At 33.0% G+C, this 18,796-nt stretch overlaps 1 protein-coding gene across 1 annotated transcript in view; it reads right to left on the bottom strand.

Annotated features, from left to right (window-relative positions):
* LOC149803013 (uncharacterized) overlaps positions 1-18,796 on the bottom strand; it is a 124,961-nt gene that overhangs the window by 10,461 nt on the left and 95,704 nt on the right. The window contains exons 53-62 of the mRNA XM_089952567.1: positions 18,173-18,331; positions 15,804-15,965; positions 14,370-14,537; positions 13,114-13,278; positions 10,926-11,090; positions 10,291-10,455; positions 8,779-8,931; positions 5,467-5,580; positions 2,963-3,077; positions 2,102-2,337 (exon numbers count right to left, since the gene is read on the bottom strand). Of these exons, the coding sequence (XP_089808693.1) occupies positions 2,102-2,337; positions 2,963-3,077; positions 5,467-5,580; positions 8,779-8,931; positions 10,291-10,455; positions 10,926-11,090; positions 13,114-13,278; positions 14,370-14,537; positions 15,804-15,965; positions 18,173-18,331 (1,602 nt within the window). The remainder of the gene's footprint in view (positions 1-2,101; positions 2,338-2,962; positions 3,078-5,466; positions 5,581-8,778; positions 8,932-10,290; positions 10,456-10,925; positions 11,091-13,113; positions 13,279-14,369; positions 14,538-15,803; positions 15,966-18,172; positions 18,332-18,796) is intronic.

Genomic DNA, 18,796 nt, shown 5'->3' with positions numbered 1-18,796 from the left:
ACAGACACTGTATGGCACACACATCTGACGGTAGTGGTTCTGGAAGGCTAGGATATTGTATCCAGCCTCTGGTAATGACACATGCTGTTCACTGATACTGCCATGGTCTTTTGTGTGGACTTCAAATAGGTAGTGTGAATGAAGTTATGTGGAAAGTTTCTCAATTTGCTAATAAAACCATAACGTCTGCAGATCCAATCATCAGCCCAAAACATGACAATGCACTCCCAACATTGGTGGATTTTGATAACATGCCTGCTGAGAGCCATGAGAATGGCTCAGTACATAACCACACAGCTTTTCACATACAGCCTCGTTCTCACAAGTTTCTGGCAAGCTTGCTTGTGTTTAGATGTGACATTGCCCAAAGTTATACAACCTTCAAGAGAGCAATATATTAGTCACATTTATTTAGATATAAAGATAACTAAATATTCTGATTATCCCTGATCATCATGCTAGCACAAGCAACACACCATTGTAAGCAATACATTTTGCAGGTTAGTTGTTATGTTTGGGCTGTACCCACCTCCCAACCAGCTGCCCAACCAACCAGCTGACCATAGTTTCCCATCAAGATTCCCCTGCTGAAGTAAAACTGGTTGACTTATGGGATCCCCACCACCACCATGCGACTGAGATAAAACTTATTTACCATCGCCCTCAAAATGGCTGAGTACCATCATTGATTTTCTTAGTACCTGATTCCAATCAGATATTTGTACTACAATAAAGGTCATAATCTAAAAAATCATGTAACAGTTTATTGTCATCCACGGATTTAACTTCCTGAACACCATTGTATGAATTTGAAAAGAAGACATACATCAATATATGTATTATGTTAGACTTTAAATTATTCTGATTTTATGCGTGTTTGCTGTCTCAAGCCTTATGGCACAAACTTTTAGCAGTTCATTGGTTTTTGCAAAATGCAACATGCTATAAAACATCCTGACATATTATGTTTTCATTTTGTTTATTGTTTTTGTTTTCTGCCTCTACAAGTTGCATGCTGAAGCCCTTGTTTTTTTGTGGTGTCAAACCAATGCATGTTAACTTGAGCTGAAATAAGATGCAATGTAATTTGCCAGCCATTTTAGTGTCTAATGCCTAGATTTATTCTAATCATTGTAATAAAACTTGATAAGCTATAAACCATTATGTATATAATAACCATAACAACTGATTAATAAAGAAAATTTAATTTATTGATATATTTTTAACAGAAAAGAGTTGAGTTTATTTTTATCAGGCGCCCAATCGATAAACAGATGACATAAAAATCCTGAGGCCTCAAGAAAAGCAACACCAGTAAGAAAGGGAAATTTTTGGTACAAAGTTTCTAATATATAACAAAATGAAAGAAAAGCAACTGAAAAGAAGTGTTAAAATAAAGATTCTCACCATTTTAGCTGTTCTCTTAATCCAATTGGTAAATGACTGGGCCTGTGTCATAAATAGGAATCTTGTTCCAAATCACATTTCTAAGTTAGTGCACAGTTATTGTCATCTATATTGCTTAAAAGTTCTACCAGGAGACAAGTAGAACAAAACTAGTGAGAGATTTAAACAAAGTTTTCAAATTAAATTTAGATAGCAAAAAAATTGTGTATTACATTGTAAAAATAATGAAGAAATCCTTGACATGTTTCATTCGGTTTACAAATATAATTTACGGGTTATTTACACTTGGCACGGCCATTTGGACAAAGAAACAGCATTTTCCAATGGTTAATTTATCCTAAATTATATTAACACCAATAAACATTTGATGACATGAACGTGATCTTGATAAATAAATGTTTACCTGTTTCAGGTACTTAATGCTTAGTGCCACTGTGTTATTACAGACTGCTTATAGTGACTATTAAATAGCATCCATTTGGCTGTAATTACAATTAAATTTCCTTTGTTATGTCAACGATTATTTGATAAATATTAAAAACAGGATATACTTTTACATTATATGAATAAAGAATCTACACAGTCTATGTCAATAATTGACACCACTAGACACAATTTCATCTGGATGTATCTTGATCCATGGCATTTACAATCTATTGGTCAGAAAAAAGTCGTAACGAAACTATTTCCTTACCAGATCGTCGATTTATTCTGTGATAAGCAGGATTGTCATAAACAAGTTCTGGTCCAGTCCTCAGTGTACTGTCTCGGACAATAACACTATTGGCGGGTTCATAGGTAAGAGCAGGCATCGTCGACACTGCATACATCATCTTTGGTGCAGGAGCAATGTAGCCATAACTCTCCTGTACTATTGGCTGACTCTCCAAGTACTGTGATGTCCTTATTGGTTTCTGTGCAGGTTTGCACCTATTAAAATTATGACAGTCATATTTAGTTAATGTTGTTCTTGTTTTCCACATTTGTTTAAATTTAAGGAGCTCATCAACGATTGTACAGATTTAAAGAATAATTGTAAATACAATTTGTTTTACTACGGGCATGAGAATCTTGTTTTTCATTCAGCATCTTCTCTATCTTTACATTAAAAAAATGGAAAATCAAAAACAAGTCAAATGTAAAATGAGAATTCTATCTGTATTATAAAAATCAAATATTACAAATATTGTTTAACTGGAGCATACTTTGTAATCATTTTACTTAAAGTATTTTGCAAACGATCATTCCAAAGTAAGCATTTTCTCAGTATGTGTTGGTAAGTAGAACAGTTCAGTCACATGTTCCTCTTTCAGGGAGTAAATGTTTATCACAGGGAGATGAGATGGCTTGTATATGAGGAACCAAAAGGTCAGAGATATAAAGCTGTGTTGTATGGTTAGTATTTGTCAAAGGAACCATTAGTAGGTTTATTATTAAATATTTATGAACCCATATTTACCAGTCTTTATTGTTTTTAAAACTTGAAATGATGTAGGAGGATAATTGCAACAAATGCACACCTAACCTAATAAAAATGTATGTGCAAAAGACATACCTATCTCTGAAGCAGCAGCAGATAATTATGGCGACAACAATGAGTATAACTACGACAACGACAACTACGAGTGGAATAATCCATTTTGATTTGTCAGTCTCTATATTTTCTGCCGCTGAAACAAAACATACACAATGAATCAATTTTCATATTGTCATTTTGGGACTAAGTTGACTTGTATATTTATCACAAAAGTGCTTCCAATTGTCCAAAGGCAAAAAACACCAAAGCAATTTTAAAATTATGTTTGCTTTGAACTAAATAGTACAGAGATAAAAGTGAGATAAAATTGTGCCAAAGATAACAGACAAGAGAAGCAATAATACATACTTTGTTGATACATATGTTTTAGCCTCAACTGTTGCACAATAATTGGCACAGTAACACTGCATGAGATCTATAAGCATTATAGAAGCATTTCTCTGCTGGATCAATTTAAATTTAAAATCAGTTGAATTTCTAATTTATCATATTTATGCCATTTTGGCTCCTAAATAAACTTGCATCATGTTGAGGAAATTCGAAATGAAACAACGAATCTCTGAAACTTATGCTAAAAGTATATACCCATATTGCTATCCTAAATTTGTGTCCAGAACTGTGCATTTTAACAGCCCATCTTTATTTATGTATTTACTATTTATATAAATAAGATACTGTATGAAATGCATTAACTTAGTTTCTTCAAGCATTTAAAATAATTCCCAATTATCTTCAGTGCAACCCTACACAGCACTCTAGTAAGCTGGCACTGATTTGTTGATCTCATTCCATTGCATAATTAAAACTGAAATTTGACATTCTTAAACAGTTGATATATGAGCTAGAGGTATATCTTAACATACATTCCCCCAAATAAAGCCATGCAAACCTAAAGAATTAGTCCAGGCTTTTGAAGAAAAATGACAACTGTGAAGTACTGCTATAATATTGCTATAGCTGCATGTAAATCTTACCAGGCATATATACACCAAATTTCATTTGTTCCTCAAGTGATTTATACTTAATTATGATTACAAGTATTTATCTTTATGAAAAGTTTAATAAGCTCAGAACATGTGCACAAATTTAAAACCTGTTGAAGTGGCCTAAAAATGTAATCAGGTCACCTGCATATAGATAAATATTATGGTTTCCAAACATGATTTGTCTATGTTGAGTAGTTATCTGCTAATGGGGTTCATGTCCAAAACTTGATGGAAAACATAGCTCTAATGTCCTGAACATGAAATCAGGTCATCAATATATAAATGCAAACATGCAAATTAATTTAATTATCTGCCCAGAGAGCCTTTTTAATCTCGCTAATTAGGACTTTTGATGAGAAATACGTCAAAGTCCATAAAAGTGAACAAATATACAACAATTTAAAAATGTATTGTATCCCAAAATGGTTATTTTCATATTCATACAAATAAGACAGGCAAATTTAATGTCCTTCTGTTTAATGGTTTTGGCATATCTTGTTAATTAGCTGCTTGGGACAGATAGAAGGACAGGTCAACCAAATCAAGATGCTCTCTTTTTAACTAATTAGGACATAATAAATTCATTCATTAGGAACTTTGTTATCTCTGGCCTTAGAACAAATTCAAAAATACTTTAATGAGTTACAATGACTGTATTCATCTACCTCTGAGAACAATCAGTGTCTGGCATTCAAGTTATCTTGGGAAGTATTCACAATGGAGAATCGATAGTGAAAATTTAGTATTAAAACAACGAGATTGTTGTTTAAGCATGGTAAAATTCTGCATAGGGTGTGACGTTTAAACAAATCAATTTAAGTGCTAGCCCAATTCTATGTAAAAAGAGGAAGGATAAGTAATAAATATTTCTGTCAATGAAATATTATGTGAATAAGAGCAAAAACCGAAAATGAAATACTTGTAATCACGAAGACATAAACATACAGTAACAATTCTAACTTGATCATAAAGAATTAGTGTAAATCAGGAATAAATAGTATATCTGAAACACTTCTTAAAACATTTTGAAGAGAAAAAAAAAACTTTTTTTCCACCATAAATAAAAAATATAGCCGAAACAAATTCAAAGATTTGATTAGCACTACTTAAGTAGAATAAAACAGCAAAACATACATGACATAATGAAACAATATTTCTCAAAATTTCTTCCTTTAATGGTTATTCCTGTCAATTTCATTTTCAGAAAATATGAAATATGTAAAGCAGTATGATCTGTATGCTGAGACGTTTCTCAACTTAAACTTGTTAAAACTGTAACAAGTTAACAAACAATTATAGGATTTCCTAACAATATATTAAGTAAGTATTTGTTCCTGACATAAACACTCGTTATTAGTGGTGATTCTCCTCTACTGTTTTTAGTCTCATTCTGAATGCAAGGTTTACTCTAGGAATTGAAAAGAAATATATTTTTGATTATGTGGACTTTTAATCTCCTATATTTCTCGTACATTCTTAACGACCATCTATTCTACTTCAATCAACAATTTTGGCTATCTCCAGTTTATTCCTTACAGAGTCGTTCCTGGCACTTGTCCCCCCTGTACCATTCACCGCAGGAACATACAGGTCCGCTATCCGTCATACTGCACACACCACTGTTCAAACAGTAGCCAGCATCACATTGGTCTAAAGAAACAGATGTATTACATGGAGAATTATCTTGTGGAAGTTAGACACTCATGATGGTAATGTTTACAAACTTTAATTCACCTTGCTAATGAACCAATGACCATCTGTTTAATATTCTAAATGCTAATCCTCAAGAGCAATTATTTTTTTTTAAATTTGAAGTTATTTCCTTTCTTGAAGGCAAAATCATTTGAATAGATCATACAATTTTTCTATACAAATATGCTTAATTATTTTAATGTTAATTACTGGCAAGATGGAGAGTGTATAATCCTTTATTGATATACCAAATGAAGACAAATAGTTATTTTAATGCATTACCTCTGGAGGTTTTTGTCATTTTCTTTTGAAATGCAAGTAGGAAGCACATTTTGTGGGCTATTTATGAATACATCTTAGTACATCAACTTCCAAGTGATTTCCCATTTACCTAATGCTAGTTGTGTTAGAAACATTGTTTTTAAATAGCTATTTTGCTCGTGCATGAGCAAAAGGGTAAAAGTTGGAGTTCTTGTGTGTTTTTTTTGCTTAACAGACCCATCATTTTTGTATTTTCGTATCGAGACCACTCTTTATTCCAAAATGCCCATCTTATCCTACTTTTTGCAAAGATTCATCTGTCTGTGTGCAGTTGAGACTGGCCTGCCCCAGATCTGAGGCCAAAAAGACTAAAATCCAGACACAAAATCAGATTCTGACCACTGGTGAATTTTGGGTGGAAAAATATCGGGTCCAAAAAATTTGGTTTTTCCACCTATATTATGTAGTGCAACTAGAACTTCCAGATTATTTGGTATCATTGAAGAGCTACATCTGTCTACCTCTCTATAATACCATCCACTTTAGTGTATCATACATGACCTTGACGCTACAGAGCTTGGCAGTAGGCTACTACCTCCTGCCACGCAAACGTGGTGCCAGGGGTTAATGAGTTAACAAGGGTTTTGGAAAAAATGTTTACAAACTGTCAAAGAATGGCTAAATTTATAATTTATGTGCAATGTTGATGCACAAGTGATTAAATATGCAAGGAATATTTTAATTTGGTAGCATTATCAAAATGCACCCATTAACTCATTATAACCTCTGGAGGTTTTTGTTGTTTTCTCTGAAATGCAAGTAGGAAACACATTTTGTGGGATATTTCTGAATACATCCTAATACATCAACTTCCAAGTGATTTCCCAGGGCTAAGCAAATCCCATAGCCCGACATCCCAGACTAGTCATTTTTGAAGTCGGGCAAGCAAAATTTTACCAACATCAGTGTTGGTTTCCTTTATGAACTGATTAAATGACAGTAATGATTCTTTAATTTAAAACTGATTATACAGATGATTAACTTTCACATGCGATATTGTGTTTGAAGCAAAACAATTATGCTAATTAATGAGCTGTTTCATTTCGTATTTAAAAGAGAAAATTGATGGTTAGGATCACTTTAGAAGTAGTTGTTAAGCAAGCTGATAATTACTCTGTGGATAAAATGAGTTTGCTAAATTATTTTCACAAGGAAGGTAATAACGGCGATTTGGAGAAGGTAAATTTGTTTGAAAATGGAGGGATAAAATGTAAGACGAATAATGAGTGTGCAGTAGCTATTTCTTCAAAGAGACGTAAGCAACAATCCATGATGGAAAAAATGTCAAATATGACACTACTAAGAGACAGAGAAATTTTCAGCCGCATTGGGTTGATTGTCATCCCTGGCTTGAATATATTGACTCGGAAGGAAAGATGTTTTGAATTTACTGCAAACAATATCCAAAACTGGCACACTCTTAGTAAATACTCCACCTAGCCTCAGTCAATTATGCAAACTATTAGAAATCATGTTTGTAATAAGCCCATCCACTGCTGAGTGTGAACGAGGATTTAGTTCAATGAACTTAATCAAGACTTCTTTAAGGAAGTCCTTAAACCAAGAGAGTTTACAAATGCTAATGAACATTTCTGCAAATGGACCAGAGTTTGAGGACTTTAACCCAGACACAGCTGTCAACTGCTGGCTCAGTGCTGGTGCATGTGGCAGACATATACATGGACACATTTTCAAATCCATCAGCTAAAAACATATATACATAAACCTGAAGAAGCCAAATGTATAACAACCAATGTTTTTGAAAAATTAAATTCTTTTAAGAAATAATTATGTTGTATATTATTTTGTTGATGTTTTCAAATGGATTAAGTACATACGTCTCATCAAATCTTGGCAAGTGATTACCATTTTGGGAGCCGTGAAAAGTAAGGTGGGACTAGTAAAGAGTAAGGTGGGACTAGTGAAGAGAAAGGTGGGACAAGTGAATTTTCTGAAACCACTTGTCCTGGACTAGTGGTTAAAAAAAAAATTTGCTCAGCCCTGTTTCCCATTAACCTAATGCCTAGTTGTGTTAGAAATATTGTTTTTCAATGATTAATTCGCTCGTGCATGAGCAGAAGGATAAAAGTTGGAATTCTTTTTTTCTGTTTTGCTTAACACACCCATCATTTTCGTATCAAGACCACTCTTTATTCCAAATGCCCATCTTATCCTACTTTTTGCAAATGTTCATCTGTCTGTGTGCAGTTCAGATGAAGTCTGCCCTAGAGCTGAGGCAAAAAGTCTAAAATCCACACACACAATTGGATTCTGACTAGGGTTAATTTTGGGTGGAAAAAAATCGGTCAAAAAATCAGGTTTTTCCCTCTGTATTTTGTAGTGCAATTAGAACTTCCAGATTATCTGGTACCATTGCAGAGCTACATCTGTCTGCCTTTCTATAATACCATCCACTTTAGTGTATCATACATAACCATGACGCTACAGAGCTTGGCAGTAGGCTACTACATCCTGCCACATAAATGTGGCACCAGGGGTTAATGAGTTAAGTATTCCAGTTGTTAAAAAGCTTTGCTACTGAATTACCATGTTTGTTCATTTCAAAAATCACACAATACTGACATTTTGGTCATATTTATTTTTGTTAGTTCCAACTTGCTTCCTCTTGCATTAGTGATGTTCTGCACAAATACACTTCACCTCACAAATGACCAGCAGAATATTATATAAAAATAAAAAATAATTGACCATGCTTTACATTTTTGTGTTCTGAAAACTTCAGAAAAAATCCAGCACCAATCCAGCATAACAATTATTTTCATGTAAATTGCTTCAGTGAAAAGGATAAATTGATTACCACCATAAAATACTTACTAATGCATACTCGTCCAGGTTTTAAATTCCTTAGCACTCCTATATCAGTGTAGAACCTGTTACAAACACAAGTATAGCCATCCGAAATACTGTTATCATCTGTACAGGTTGCATTGAATGAACAGCCATTTCGGGATGATGCACCACAGAAATCTAAATAACCAAAAGCAAAATAATAAAACTAAAAATAATATTACAACATCTAAAATTATAAATAACTATTACTAGGAAATGAAAAAATAATAACATTAAAAACATTATAAATACATTTTAATAACAATCTTATAACAAGATCAGAAAGGTACAGGAGCACCAAATGAAAACTGAATCAGTGAAGTCACAATGTGGAGACAAAAAGTCATACATAGAAATGTAAAATTATTACAACTTATATGTGTGTGTGTGTGTGTGTGTGTGTGTGTGTGTGTGATCATTATATCAATTATTTTAATAAAATTTTATACAACTTAATAAAATGACTTAGTACTGGAATACAGTATTGAACTGATGAATCCAGTAACTTTCTTTAATCATTTGGTTCATCTCTCCATGCACATTATAGATGAGCAAGAAAAAAAATTCACAAAAAGTGTGAATATTTTTATTAAAAGTTATACTGAATCATTGCAATACAAATTTTTTTAACATGAAAGCAGCGATTATTTTTTGTTGTTGAAGTGTTTGTCCAACATACTGCATATTACATTTTATTTTGTAGGTTATCAAATAAATTACAGTTGATATGTAGACAGTAGAGAAACAACTCTTTTGTATTAGAGCTACTAAAATAGGCACCTAATATTTGTACATTGATAACACTGACGTTTGTTACATTTAGAGGATGAAAAACATCTTTTTATATTTTCTGTCAGTTCAGTTCTGATTTTAAAAAAAATCTTACAAATTCCTAGATCTTCTATGAACAAGAATTTGCTTGCTTTTGTAAGTGTTTTAATACTGTTTTTATTTGACAAGTTGAGGACACTCTGATACTTATTAATCATAAGGTGTACATATGGTAATGAAGGATTATATCATATTATGAAAGGAATGGTTCTTTTCTCTTTCATATATTCCACTGTGTTTTAAAACATCATTCTGAGTAATAATACGGGCTTTATTCCAAGCTGAATCAATTGCATGCATCGGATAATTCCTCTTCTGGAAATATGTTTTAATTCATTCAATGAATCTTGTAATTTAACTAACAATCATCTATAATGATATGTTGGTATCTTAACACCTGGCTAAAAGGTATATTGTTTTCTACGTGATTTTGGATGACATGATGAATATATATATATATATATATATAACTCTAGTGTAACTAAATTGACATTTTTTGTTATGGTTCAGATCCATACAATGCAAATTTTCAAACCATTCTTCACAAAAGTTTATATTGCAAGTTTCAAGGCACATATTGGAGAAAAAGAAGAGAGGATGAAAATATATTTTAGACACAAGTATTATAATTACCGATATAAACGTTATTGAAAACAAAGAACATACTTAGACATTCTGCTTCCCGTGTGCTTGCCGTGTAAGCTGTGTACTTTCTGCCAGTGGGACATTCAATGCACACGAAAGAGGACACATTAGGCTGGTAGCTCCCAAATGGACAGTCAAAACATAGCTGAGTGTTAAGGTTGAACCCTTGTCCCGCCAGACATGGGCCTGAAACAAAATTTACATTTTAGTAGAAGGATTTTAAAAAAAATATTCAGTGCAAATGATAACATTGTACGCAAACTTCAGTATCTAACTTCGGTCAGTTTTCATTTTGTTCCAGAACTTGATAGTTTCCATCTTACTGGATAAAATGACTTTTTGTGGGTATAAAAAAAAATGAATCACATCACATTCTTCACTTTCAAAAGCTCCTTCTGGTGACTCTTTGTTGTATGTTTGTTTTGTTTAAAATTGAATTTCATTAATTATAGAGCATATTAGGAGCTTTAATTTTCTAAAAAGAGAAAAAGAGACATTTTTATGAGTTTTGTGTATTTAGAATGAGCATAAGTCAAAGACGATACACTGTCATTTAGAGTAACTTCCCCCTCAAAATATGATGTTTTACAGTATGATTTGTTTATTAACCTTCTGTTAGGGATGTAATTTTGATATGATGCTTTTTATATGCTTACTTCGACACTCAGTTGCACTAGTGGCACCCTCCCGGGCCGTGTAATACCTATCTACAGGGCAGTCATTACATGTAAATTTGCCATCATCGGGTTGGTACATTCCTCTTGGGCAGATCTCGCACAACTGTGTTTGTAAGAGGTACCGGTAACCCTTCTTACAGGGACCTGCAGATAAATTGTTTATAATATTAGACATAAATTTCACTACATATGCTCAACTTGAAAACTGATATCAGATATATTCTACAGATATCTTTGGTTACAAATTGTGAATGACCAATATTTAAAATGCAGTAGATATATGTCACCAAGTCATCTAAATGTATATATTTTTCAGTTCAGTGTGATGTACAAATTTCAGTGAAGGACTCAATATATCTGGACAACAGATCTAAAGCTCTGTCACAGTTTTGAAATATGTTACATGTGGCAAATGCTAAGAATTTATTCAGAATATATTACACAGCATGTCAGAAATGTAAGATAAGAAACAAACATTATAAAGAACACTGAATTAAATAACATGAAAATATGGGCCCAAGTAATCTAAAGGTAAAATGTCTTTGTAAATAATGCATTTTGATTCCAGTATTCAAATCTTGCAAATTCGTCTGACCATAACAATTTGAAACATAGGAGAAGGAGGTTTGCATGCACTAAGCATCATAGTGAAATGTATCCTAGAGTAAACTTTGTTTACAGTTAGATGATTAAAGTTATGCCAGAGTTTTTGGAAATGCTTAATCATGCATATTTGGATGCAATTTTTTTATATATCTGAGATGCACAAAATAGCTTATGCAGGAATCCACCATACACACACAATTGCTGGAAGGCAAATTCAAAGGCTTGCCAGTCCTGCTTCAACCACCTGCTGAGTGGGAAATTATTTTGATCAATTGATGATTTTGGCTGTACTGATATTTACGAGAGAATTAAGTGGCTGAAAGACCCCCAGATGTACATGTTGTCTTTGTAACAGTACATCAGAAGAACATGACACAAAGGCTGGGCAGCAAGTTGAAAGACTTGGGAAAATTTGCTGATATTTACAATGACTGAATTCAGAGGCAGAAAGACCCAGTGATGTACATGTGTATAAGAATACATCAAATGAAAAACTTTAATTTTCATTAATGTGTTTGTTTCCAAGTTTAGCTGAATAAATAGTGCATATGACCTTGAAATCATGACATATTGAGAGTTAGATAAAATGCTGTTTGCAAATTTGGATAAGTATTTTGGTGTTAACGGCAAATTGACAAAGATTGTAATGAGATTGAGCATTGTGCTAAAGTTGCTAGAACCAACAGTTTGTATGGAACACTAGCCAAATATATAAGTGTCTGATGCCTAGCTTTGTACTGGAATAAGACCTTTCCTTGGCCTGACACGATTCAGTCTCACTCTAATGGACAAACAAGAGTGATATGTGAGTGGCATAACAATTTTAGAAAATTAAACTCTGATTCTCATCTGGAAATTTAGCCATTTCAGGTAAGCCAAATAAGTTTCTGGTAGGGTACTGCAACTTTTGCTGTGTGATTCATGTTTTTCCTTAAATAGGAGTCCTGGACTCCTAGTTTTAAAATCCTAGTGAGACGTTAGTATGCCCTTGATATGCTTAAAGTGAAGGAGCTTCTGGTAACCTTGACCCAGGGCCCTTACAAGAGGTTCCATCCTACAGTCCCCTTGCCTATGCACCCTCCTCCATGACATTCCTGGATCCACCCCCATACCTGACATACAAGGCTGCAAAATGTTTTAAGGACATTTAATGAATAATACTACTTGCAATGTCACTTGTGCTCATAAAATTTGATGGAAAATCCACCTTTTACATCCTTAAATCCTCAAACATTAGACTCTTATAATAAATATTTGAAAAAATAAAGACCCTAGACAATTATATTCTTTGTGCTACTATACTGCAGTGGGAGTAATTGCATCCACGTCACAAGAGTCTAAGTTTCAAACATCGCATTGTGGCTGTTACTTGAAATGTTCATTTTCAATTAATCAAAAGACCTGGTGCATAAGCAAATATGCTAGAATTCTCTAGTAATAGTGTAAAACAAGTAAACAATATGTGGTCAAATATGGCTACAGACTTTCCTAAAAACACTTTTGTTCTTAAAATGTAATTGAAATAACTTTTGCACAAATTTATAACCAATATCATACTAACTTAGCAAACAATCTGCATCTGTGATGGAACCAGTTTTAGATGTCAACAGTCCACTTGGGCAGAGCACACATTTTTGATTTAATCCAACCTTCCTATAGGTGCCAATGGGGCATAGAAAACACAAACCGGTCACATTACTTCTCTCTTGGCCATCCAGACATTCAACTGAAATTCAAATGTACATACCTATCAATTGCAATAAGCACATAATATATAACTATTAAAGTAATTTTTTATCGTTTCTTGAAAAACATCCAAACATCATTCAAACATTTTTCTTAACTAAGACTGAGCCCCTGAACTTATTTTTCAACAGCTGTCTCAATGGTAGCAAATATTTAGAAAGAGTGTATTAAATTGTTATGGCATACAGACTGGATGAAAGCCTAATGTACTAAAATTTGACTAGAAAGAACAGACTGTATACAATCTACTAAAGATTTTATAAGAAAAAGAAACTGTCAGTGATCAAGTTTCTTCAGTACAAGTACTGCCAACTTTTTAATATATTCCATCATAACAGAATTAAACATGCATTGCATATAAAAAATAATTGCACATTTTTACCATTTCTTAGAAAAAGATCTATAAATTAATATTAAGGTGTCCTTCTCATTGAATTACAGAAAACTTGGTAAGCTTACACATGATAACTTCCTTATAAGAAAAAGGCGAGTGAAGAGGCTTGGCCCATTTAAATAATGAGTGCTGCTTTACATTCCTTGACCACTTGTATTCAATAAGTCCCGGTCAGAGAAATAGTCTTTCTTTTTCGAAATATGCAAAAAACAGTCAGCTTTTCTTCTAATCAGAATATATTAAGATTGTGATATGTATATGACGTTACTATTACAAAAAATAATTCTGTCATTTTTCACACACTTACATTCACTATGCTGAAACAAATTTGCAGAACATGAATGAGGCTTAATTTATGGATGAGTGATGACCAACACAATAAAGACATATGGATCAATGAAATCTAATAAGAGTGACTAAGAATTTTTTATATTTATACATACATACATACATATACTCATTTTTTTAAGGCAATGGAAGTGAGTTATGCTGACAGTGAAGTATTTTATATATTAAGATGGGATGTGTGTGTGTGTGTGTGTGTGCATGTTTGTGTGTGTCATGTAGTCCCCCTGAACAACTAATGACACTGATACTACACTATAAGATTAAAAATATAATAATGATTATATATAAAACATTGTAGAACAGAACTTGATAACACAATTAGAACATACCAACACAGGCATCTGCATTCATTGAACCCATATTCACTGTTGTGTAACCTGTCTGACACGGCTTGCACTCCCGCTGCCAAGTTGCATCTTGGTAAGTGCCAATGGGACAGGATCTACATTCCGGTATTGAAGTGGATGTAACCAGGTATTGCCCAGCCAAACAAGCCGCTGATATGGCAGAAAGATTATGATAAGAGATAAAATGCAAAACTTAGTTACAAACATTTTTATAAATGTTTCAAAGACTACATACTAATGTAGCACAACTGGTCTGTATACTATGTATGAGAGTAAATTATATTCCAACAAATACAGTAATCTCAACATTTTATGCAGTGTAAAATTCTTTTTTATTTCTTGAAACTTAGGTTCTGTGAACAGCAGGAATGGAAAAAGCTAATCATATATGTGTAATTGGCAATATCAAAAGTTCCACATTCATTAAATACAATGAAGGCTACTTAATAGACTAAATTGTTTTTGATCTTAGTTTAGATACACTCTTCATTAAGAATGCAAATGGCTCTCTTTTAATGCTTAATCTGTGTATGACAAGTCAGAAAACTACACAAGTGTATATGACACAAGGTCCATAATATCTGTATCTGTTTTTATTCATAATGATGTTGATTAGGCACATGCAACTTCCTTTGTGGTATGGTCTGGATAAGCAATTCATCACGCCACACCCAATGATGTAAATAAACAGACTGAGAGAGGTTTTAGGCAGTAGATTGCCAATGCCTAATATCAATGATTAAATTACTATGTATCAATAATGAAGGTGTTAAATGGAACTATTAAAGTTTTCAAATATATTTTAAATGGATATAATCTTTCCCAATGATGTCTGAGTGGTAAAACCTCAATCTGACAATCACATTAATACATTGCAACCCCAATAATAACAGTAACAAGTTGCATGCTGCAAATAAAGCTGATTCTTATTTCAGACTTGGTACTCTGTTGGATTTTTAAATCGGTCAGGCATATTAGCAAGTACTTTTGACATAATTAAGATGAATTAGTATTACACAACTTTTGGTTGCTACATAAACAACAAATAGTTCAGGATTGAACAGTCAATGAAACACTTACAAGAGCAGTGTATTCATTTACAATGACTGTACAGTTAAACGTTTTAGATGGAACACTGTTATTGCTCTGATCAAGAGTTGAATGTAAATTATTGTGCATTGCATTTACACTTAAATATTTCAAAAGCATTACTATTTCATATGTCCAATTTATTAAATACATTACAAGGTCCCTTGCTTCTTAATACCGTACACTGAGATTCAAACAACTTTTAAATACATTTAAAATACATAAGAACTATGTTATGTGGCATGTTCTGTCATGAATTTTCTAGACATTTAGATGACTTAGTTGAAGGTCTTACCAAATACTTGAAGAAAAGGAATAAAATCTTACGTATCGAGCAATCTGTCAATAATGTAGATCCCCTTGTCAGGGTAATAAAACCAAACGAACATGGCTGACACCTGTCTGCATTTGTTCCGCTTTTATAGTAACCTATTTCACATGGCTGGCAGACTCCATTCAGAAAATGTTGTCCGGGTGGACAGAGTACCTCTGCAGAGATAATATAATACATTACAATTACCTTTAATTTTAAGAGCAGAAAACATGTTACCAAAGGAGTGTATGGTTTTTCAGCATGACATATATTCACAGAGATATAATTTATAAGAATGTATAACATTCAAAAGTGATTTCATTCTGCCTTGTTCTCTTTTCAGGGTATACAATTTTAAAAACTTCCAAAACTACTGTGTTTACCATATATATTGGGACACAGTTAAAAATATATTTCTTGTCCTAGAACATATAGTGAAACTTTTTCACCTCGATCACATGTCCCAAGACATAAGAAATGATATAAATTTGTGTTGAATTTGCCCACCCCCTGCACATTGCAATAAAATAAACAAAACGCTTATTTGCTAATGAAGTGAAAGAAACTAACCTTATATTTCTATCATTAATTCCTCTTTTTTCATCATGAGCATTAAAGAATAAAATATATCAGCAAACTCCATATACGTTGCATAGGCATCCATAATGTTGTGTGCATCGCTTAAGTTCGATAACACATGACACATTGTTCATTGACGTGAACATTGAGAAACAAATTGTGTTTGGTTCTACTCAAAGGCTTGAGTATGTTATCTGACTGAAAACTGGATCCAACAAAATTGCAAATGAGAGAGAAATAATCAACTGATTGCTGGAAGACATCTGCCATTCATGCATGACACAGTGTTAGATGCAAAATAACCAAGATTGAATTATATCCAGGTCAGCTATATGACAGTATTTTGCAAATAAAAATCATTATTTCAAAATACATTCACTTGAGTGCAAGTGACAATCTTTTTGCTAGCATGGGTTACAAAAATTATCATTAAAGCAAGTTATTGCAGTGTATACTATTTACCTGCAGACATCAATGCCCATTTGTATTAATAATCACTAGAGACGCCAAGCACACAGAAGCCCAGGTGGTGAATAAACACAGCTGGCTGTGAGCATTAAACTCACTGTATGATCTTACCAACAGGACATCAAAGACAAAGGCTATTTTTATTACAAAGCAATCCAACCTCAGATGCCAACTCTGGATACTTTTAAGCCATTTTTGTAAAAAGGATATCAATGCAAATGTGTTTTTTTTGTTTTTTACAAAGCAAGCCAACCTCAGAAGCCAACATTGGATTCTGTTAAGAGTGTCTATTATTTTTGTTCTTGAATATACAAAGTTGGCCAAGACATAGAAGCTAACTTTGGTTCCTTTTCACTGGTATTCATTGCAAAATTTTAAAAAAATTGAAACAATGTAACAATTTTTAAAGTGATACAATGTAGTGCTTCATGCATGGACATTGACAATCCAACATGGCTCAGAAGATTTGGAGAAAATAATATCATTTTATGAATTTGTGAAATCCAGAAGAGAACATGATTTCACAGGCAATATGATTATTAACATGGATGAAATTCTAGTGTACTTTGATCTCATTTCTGGAGACTGATGATAAGATGGGGTTTAAAAGTGTGAGAATTAGCATGACTGGTGCAGATTTTAAAAAAATCTGACTTTAATCATCCTTGCAGTTCCCACTTCAGGAGATGTGTTGCCTCCGATGAAAATTTTTCACAGCACGAGAAAGATACAAAAATGTTCATGCACCAAAAGAATAGATCATACATTCAGGAAAAGGACTGTGTTGATGAGATGCTGCTGCTGCAGTGGGTTAAATCTCAAGTACAGTTTTATATTTTTAAAAATAAAATTTCCGCTGGATCGAGTGCATTTTCTGACATGTAATTTTCAAATGATTTAAAAGGTGTCCCACAATTTACAAGCCCCCCCATGTTTCCCAGAACATACAGTGCGCAAATAATTACTTTCAAAATTAATTTATTGTGTCCCTGCATATGCGGTAAATATGGTATTAATTTGTGAATGAATGAGGACACTGGATGTATGTTGCTTGTGTAAAATATTACCTTATGATCATAAGTTTTATTTATATATGCATACACATGTAAATTATGCTAAGGATTAAAATGGGTCAATGCATAAAGAGTTTGCATAAATTCTATTTAAGGCTTTAGATCTGCATCTAACACAAACTTCAAGGTTTATAATCCAATCAAAACTGTTCCACATTCAAGGAATACCTAATCTTGAAAATAAATTTTCCAAAGAATAATTATCATTTGAGCACTGAAATAACATTATTGTTGAGGACATATCATAATTTGCATATACTTACGATAACAATCTGTAATACTGTCGGAGCCAGCAGAATCTGTTGTTTGGCCGGGGCCACAAGATACACATAATGTCTGAAACATTTGGTCTTGGAAGGTTCCTTTTGGACAGAGTGTACATTGGTTTATTTGGTTGATATAGTAACCTACTGGACACATACCTGTAATATAGAGATTGTAATATATATATAGCTACTTTTGAAAATCAGAAATGGGTGTCAACTGAATTTCATAATACATTTCAGTAAAATGACAGACAATGAAATTTACTAGCAATTGTAATAAACAAATATTAATGTGATGTTACAACTGAGTTACTTTTAAGTCCTTTTTCCATGAATTTTCATGTCTTTTTATAGTTTAATCATACAAGATCAAAAACGTTATTTCTTACAGAAAAAGTATCATTAAGGAAGGCTCACAAAAAAACCACAGCAGCTGCTAATATTATGAACAAAAACTGACACTGCCAAAGTACAAGTCTTAAAAGGCAAATTGTACTAAGCACATGTGATGAAAACTGCTTACTAACTAGTAGCATGCGTCAGGTGCAGGTGATATCTAGAATGATGCTCAAATACATAAGGAGTTTACTTTGATTCCAATTTTGCATTTAAAAACGAGAT

The sequence above is a fragment of the Sinohyriopsis cumingii genome, chromosome 3, assembly GCF_028554795.1.
Source record: "Sinohyriopsis cumingii isolate HCF-2022 chromosome 3, ASM2855479v2, whole genome shotgun sequence".
Taxonomy (NCBI): Eukaryota; Metazoa; Mollusca; class Bivalvia; order Unionida; family Unionidae; genus Sinohyriopsis; species Sinohyriopsis cumingii.
The sequence above is the reverse complement of the archived record's forward strand: the minus strand, read 5'-3'. Positions and strand labels throughout refer to the sequence as shown.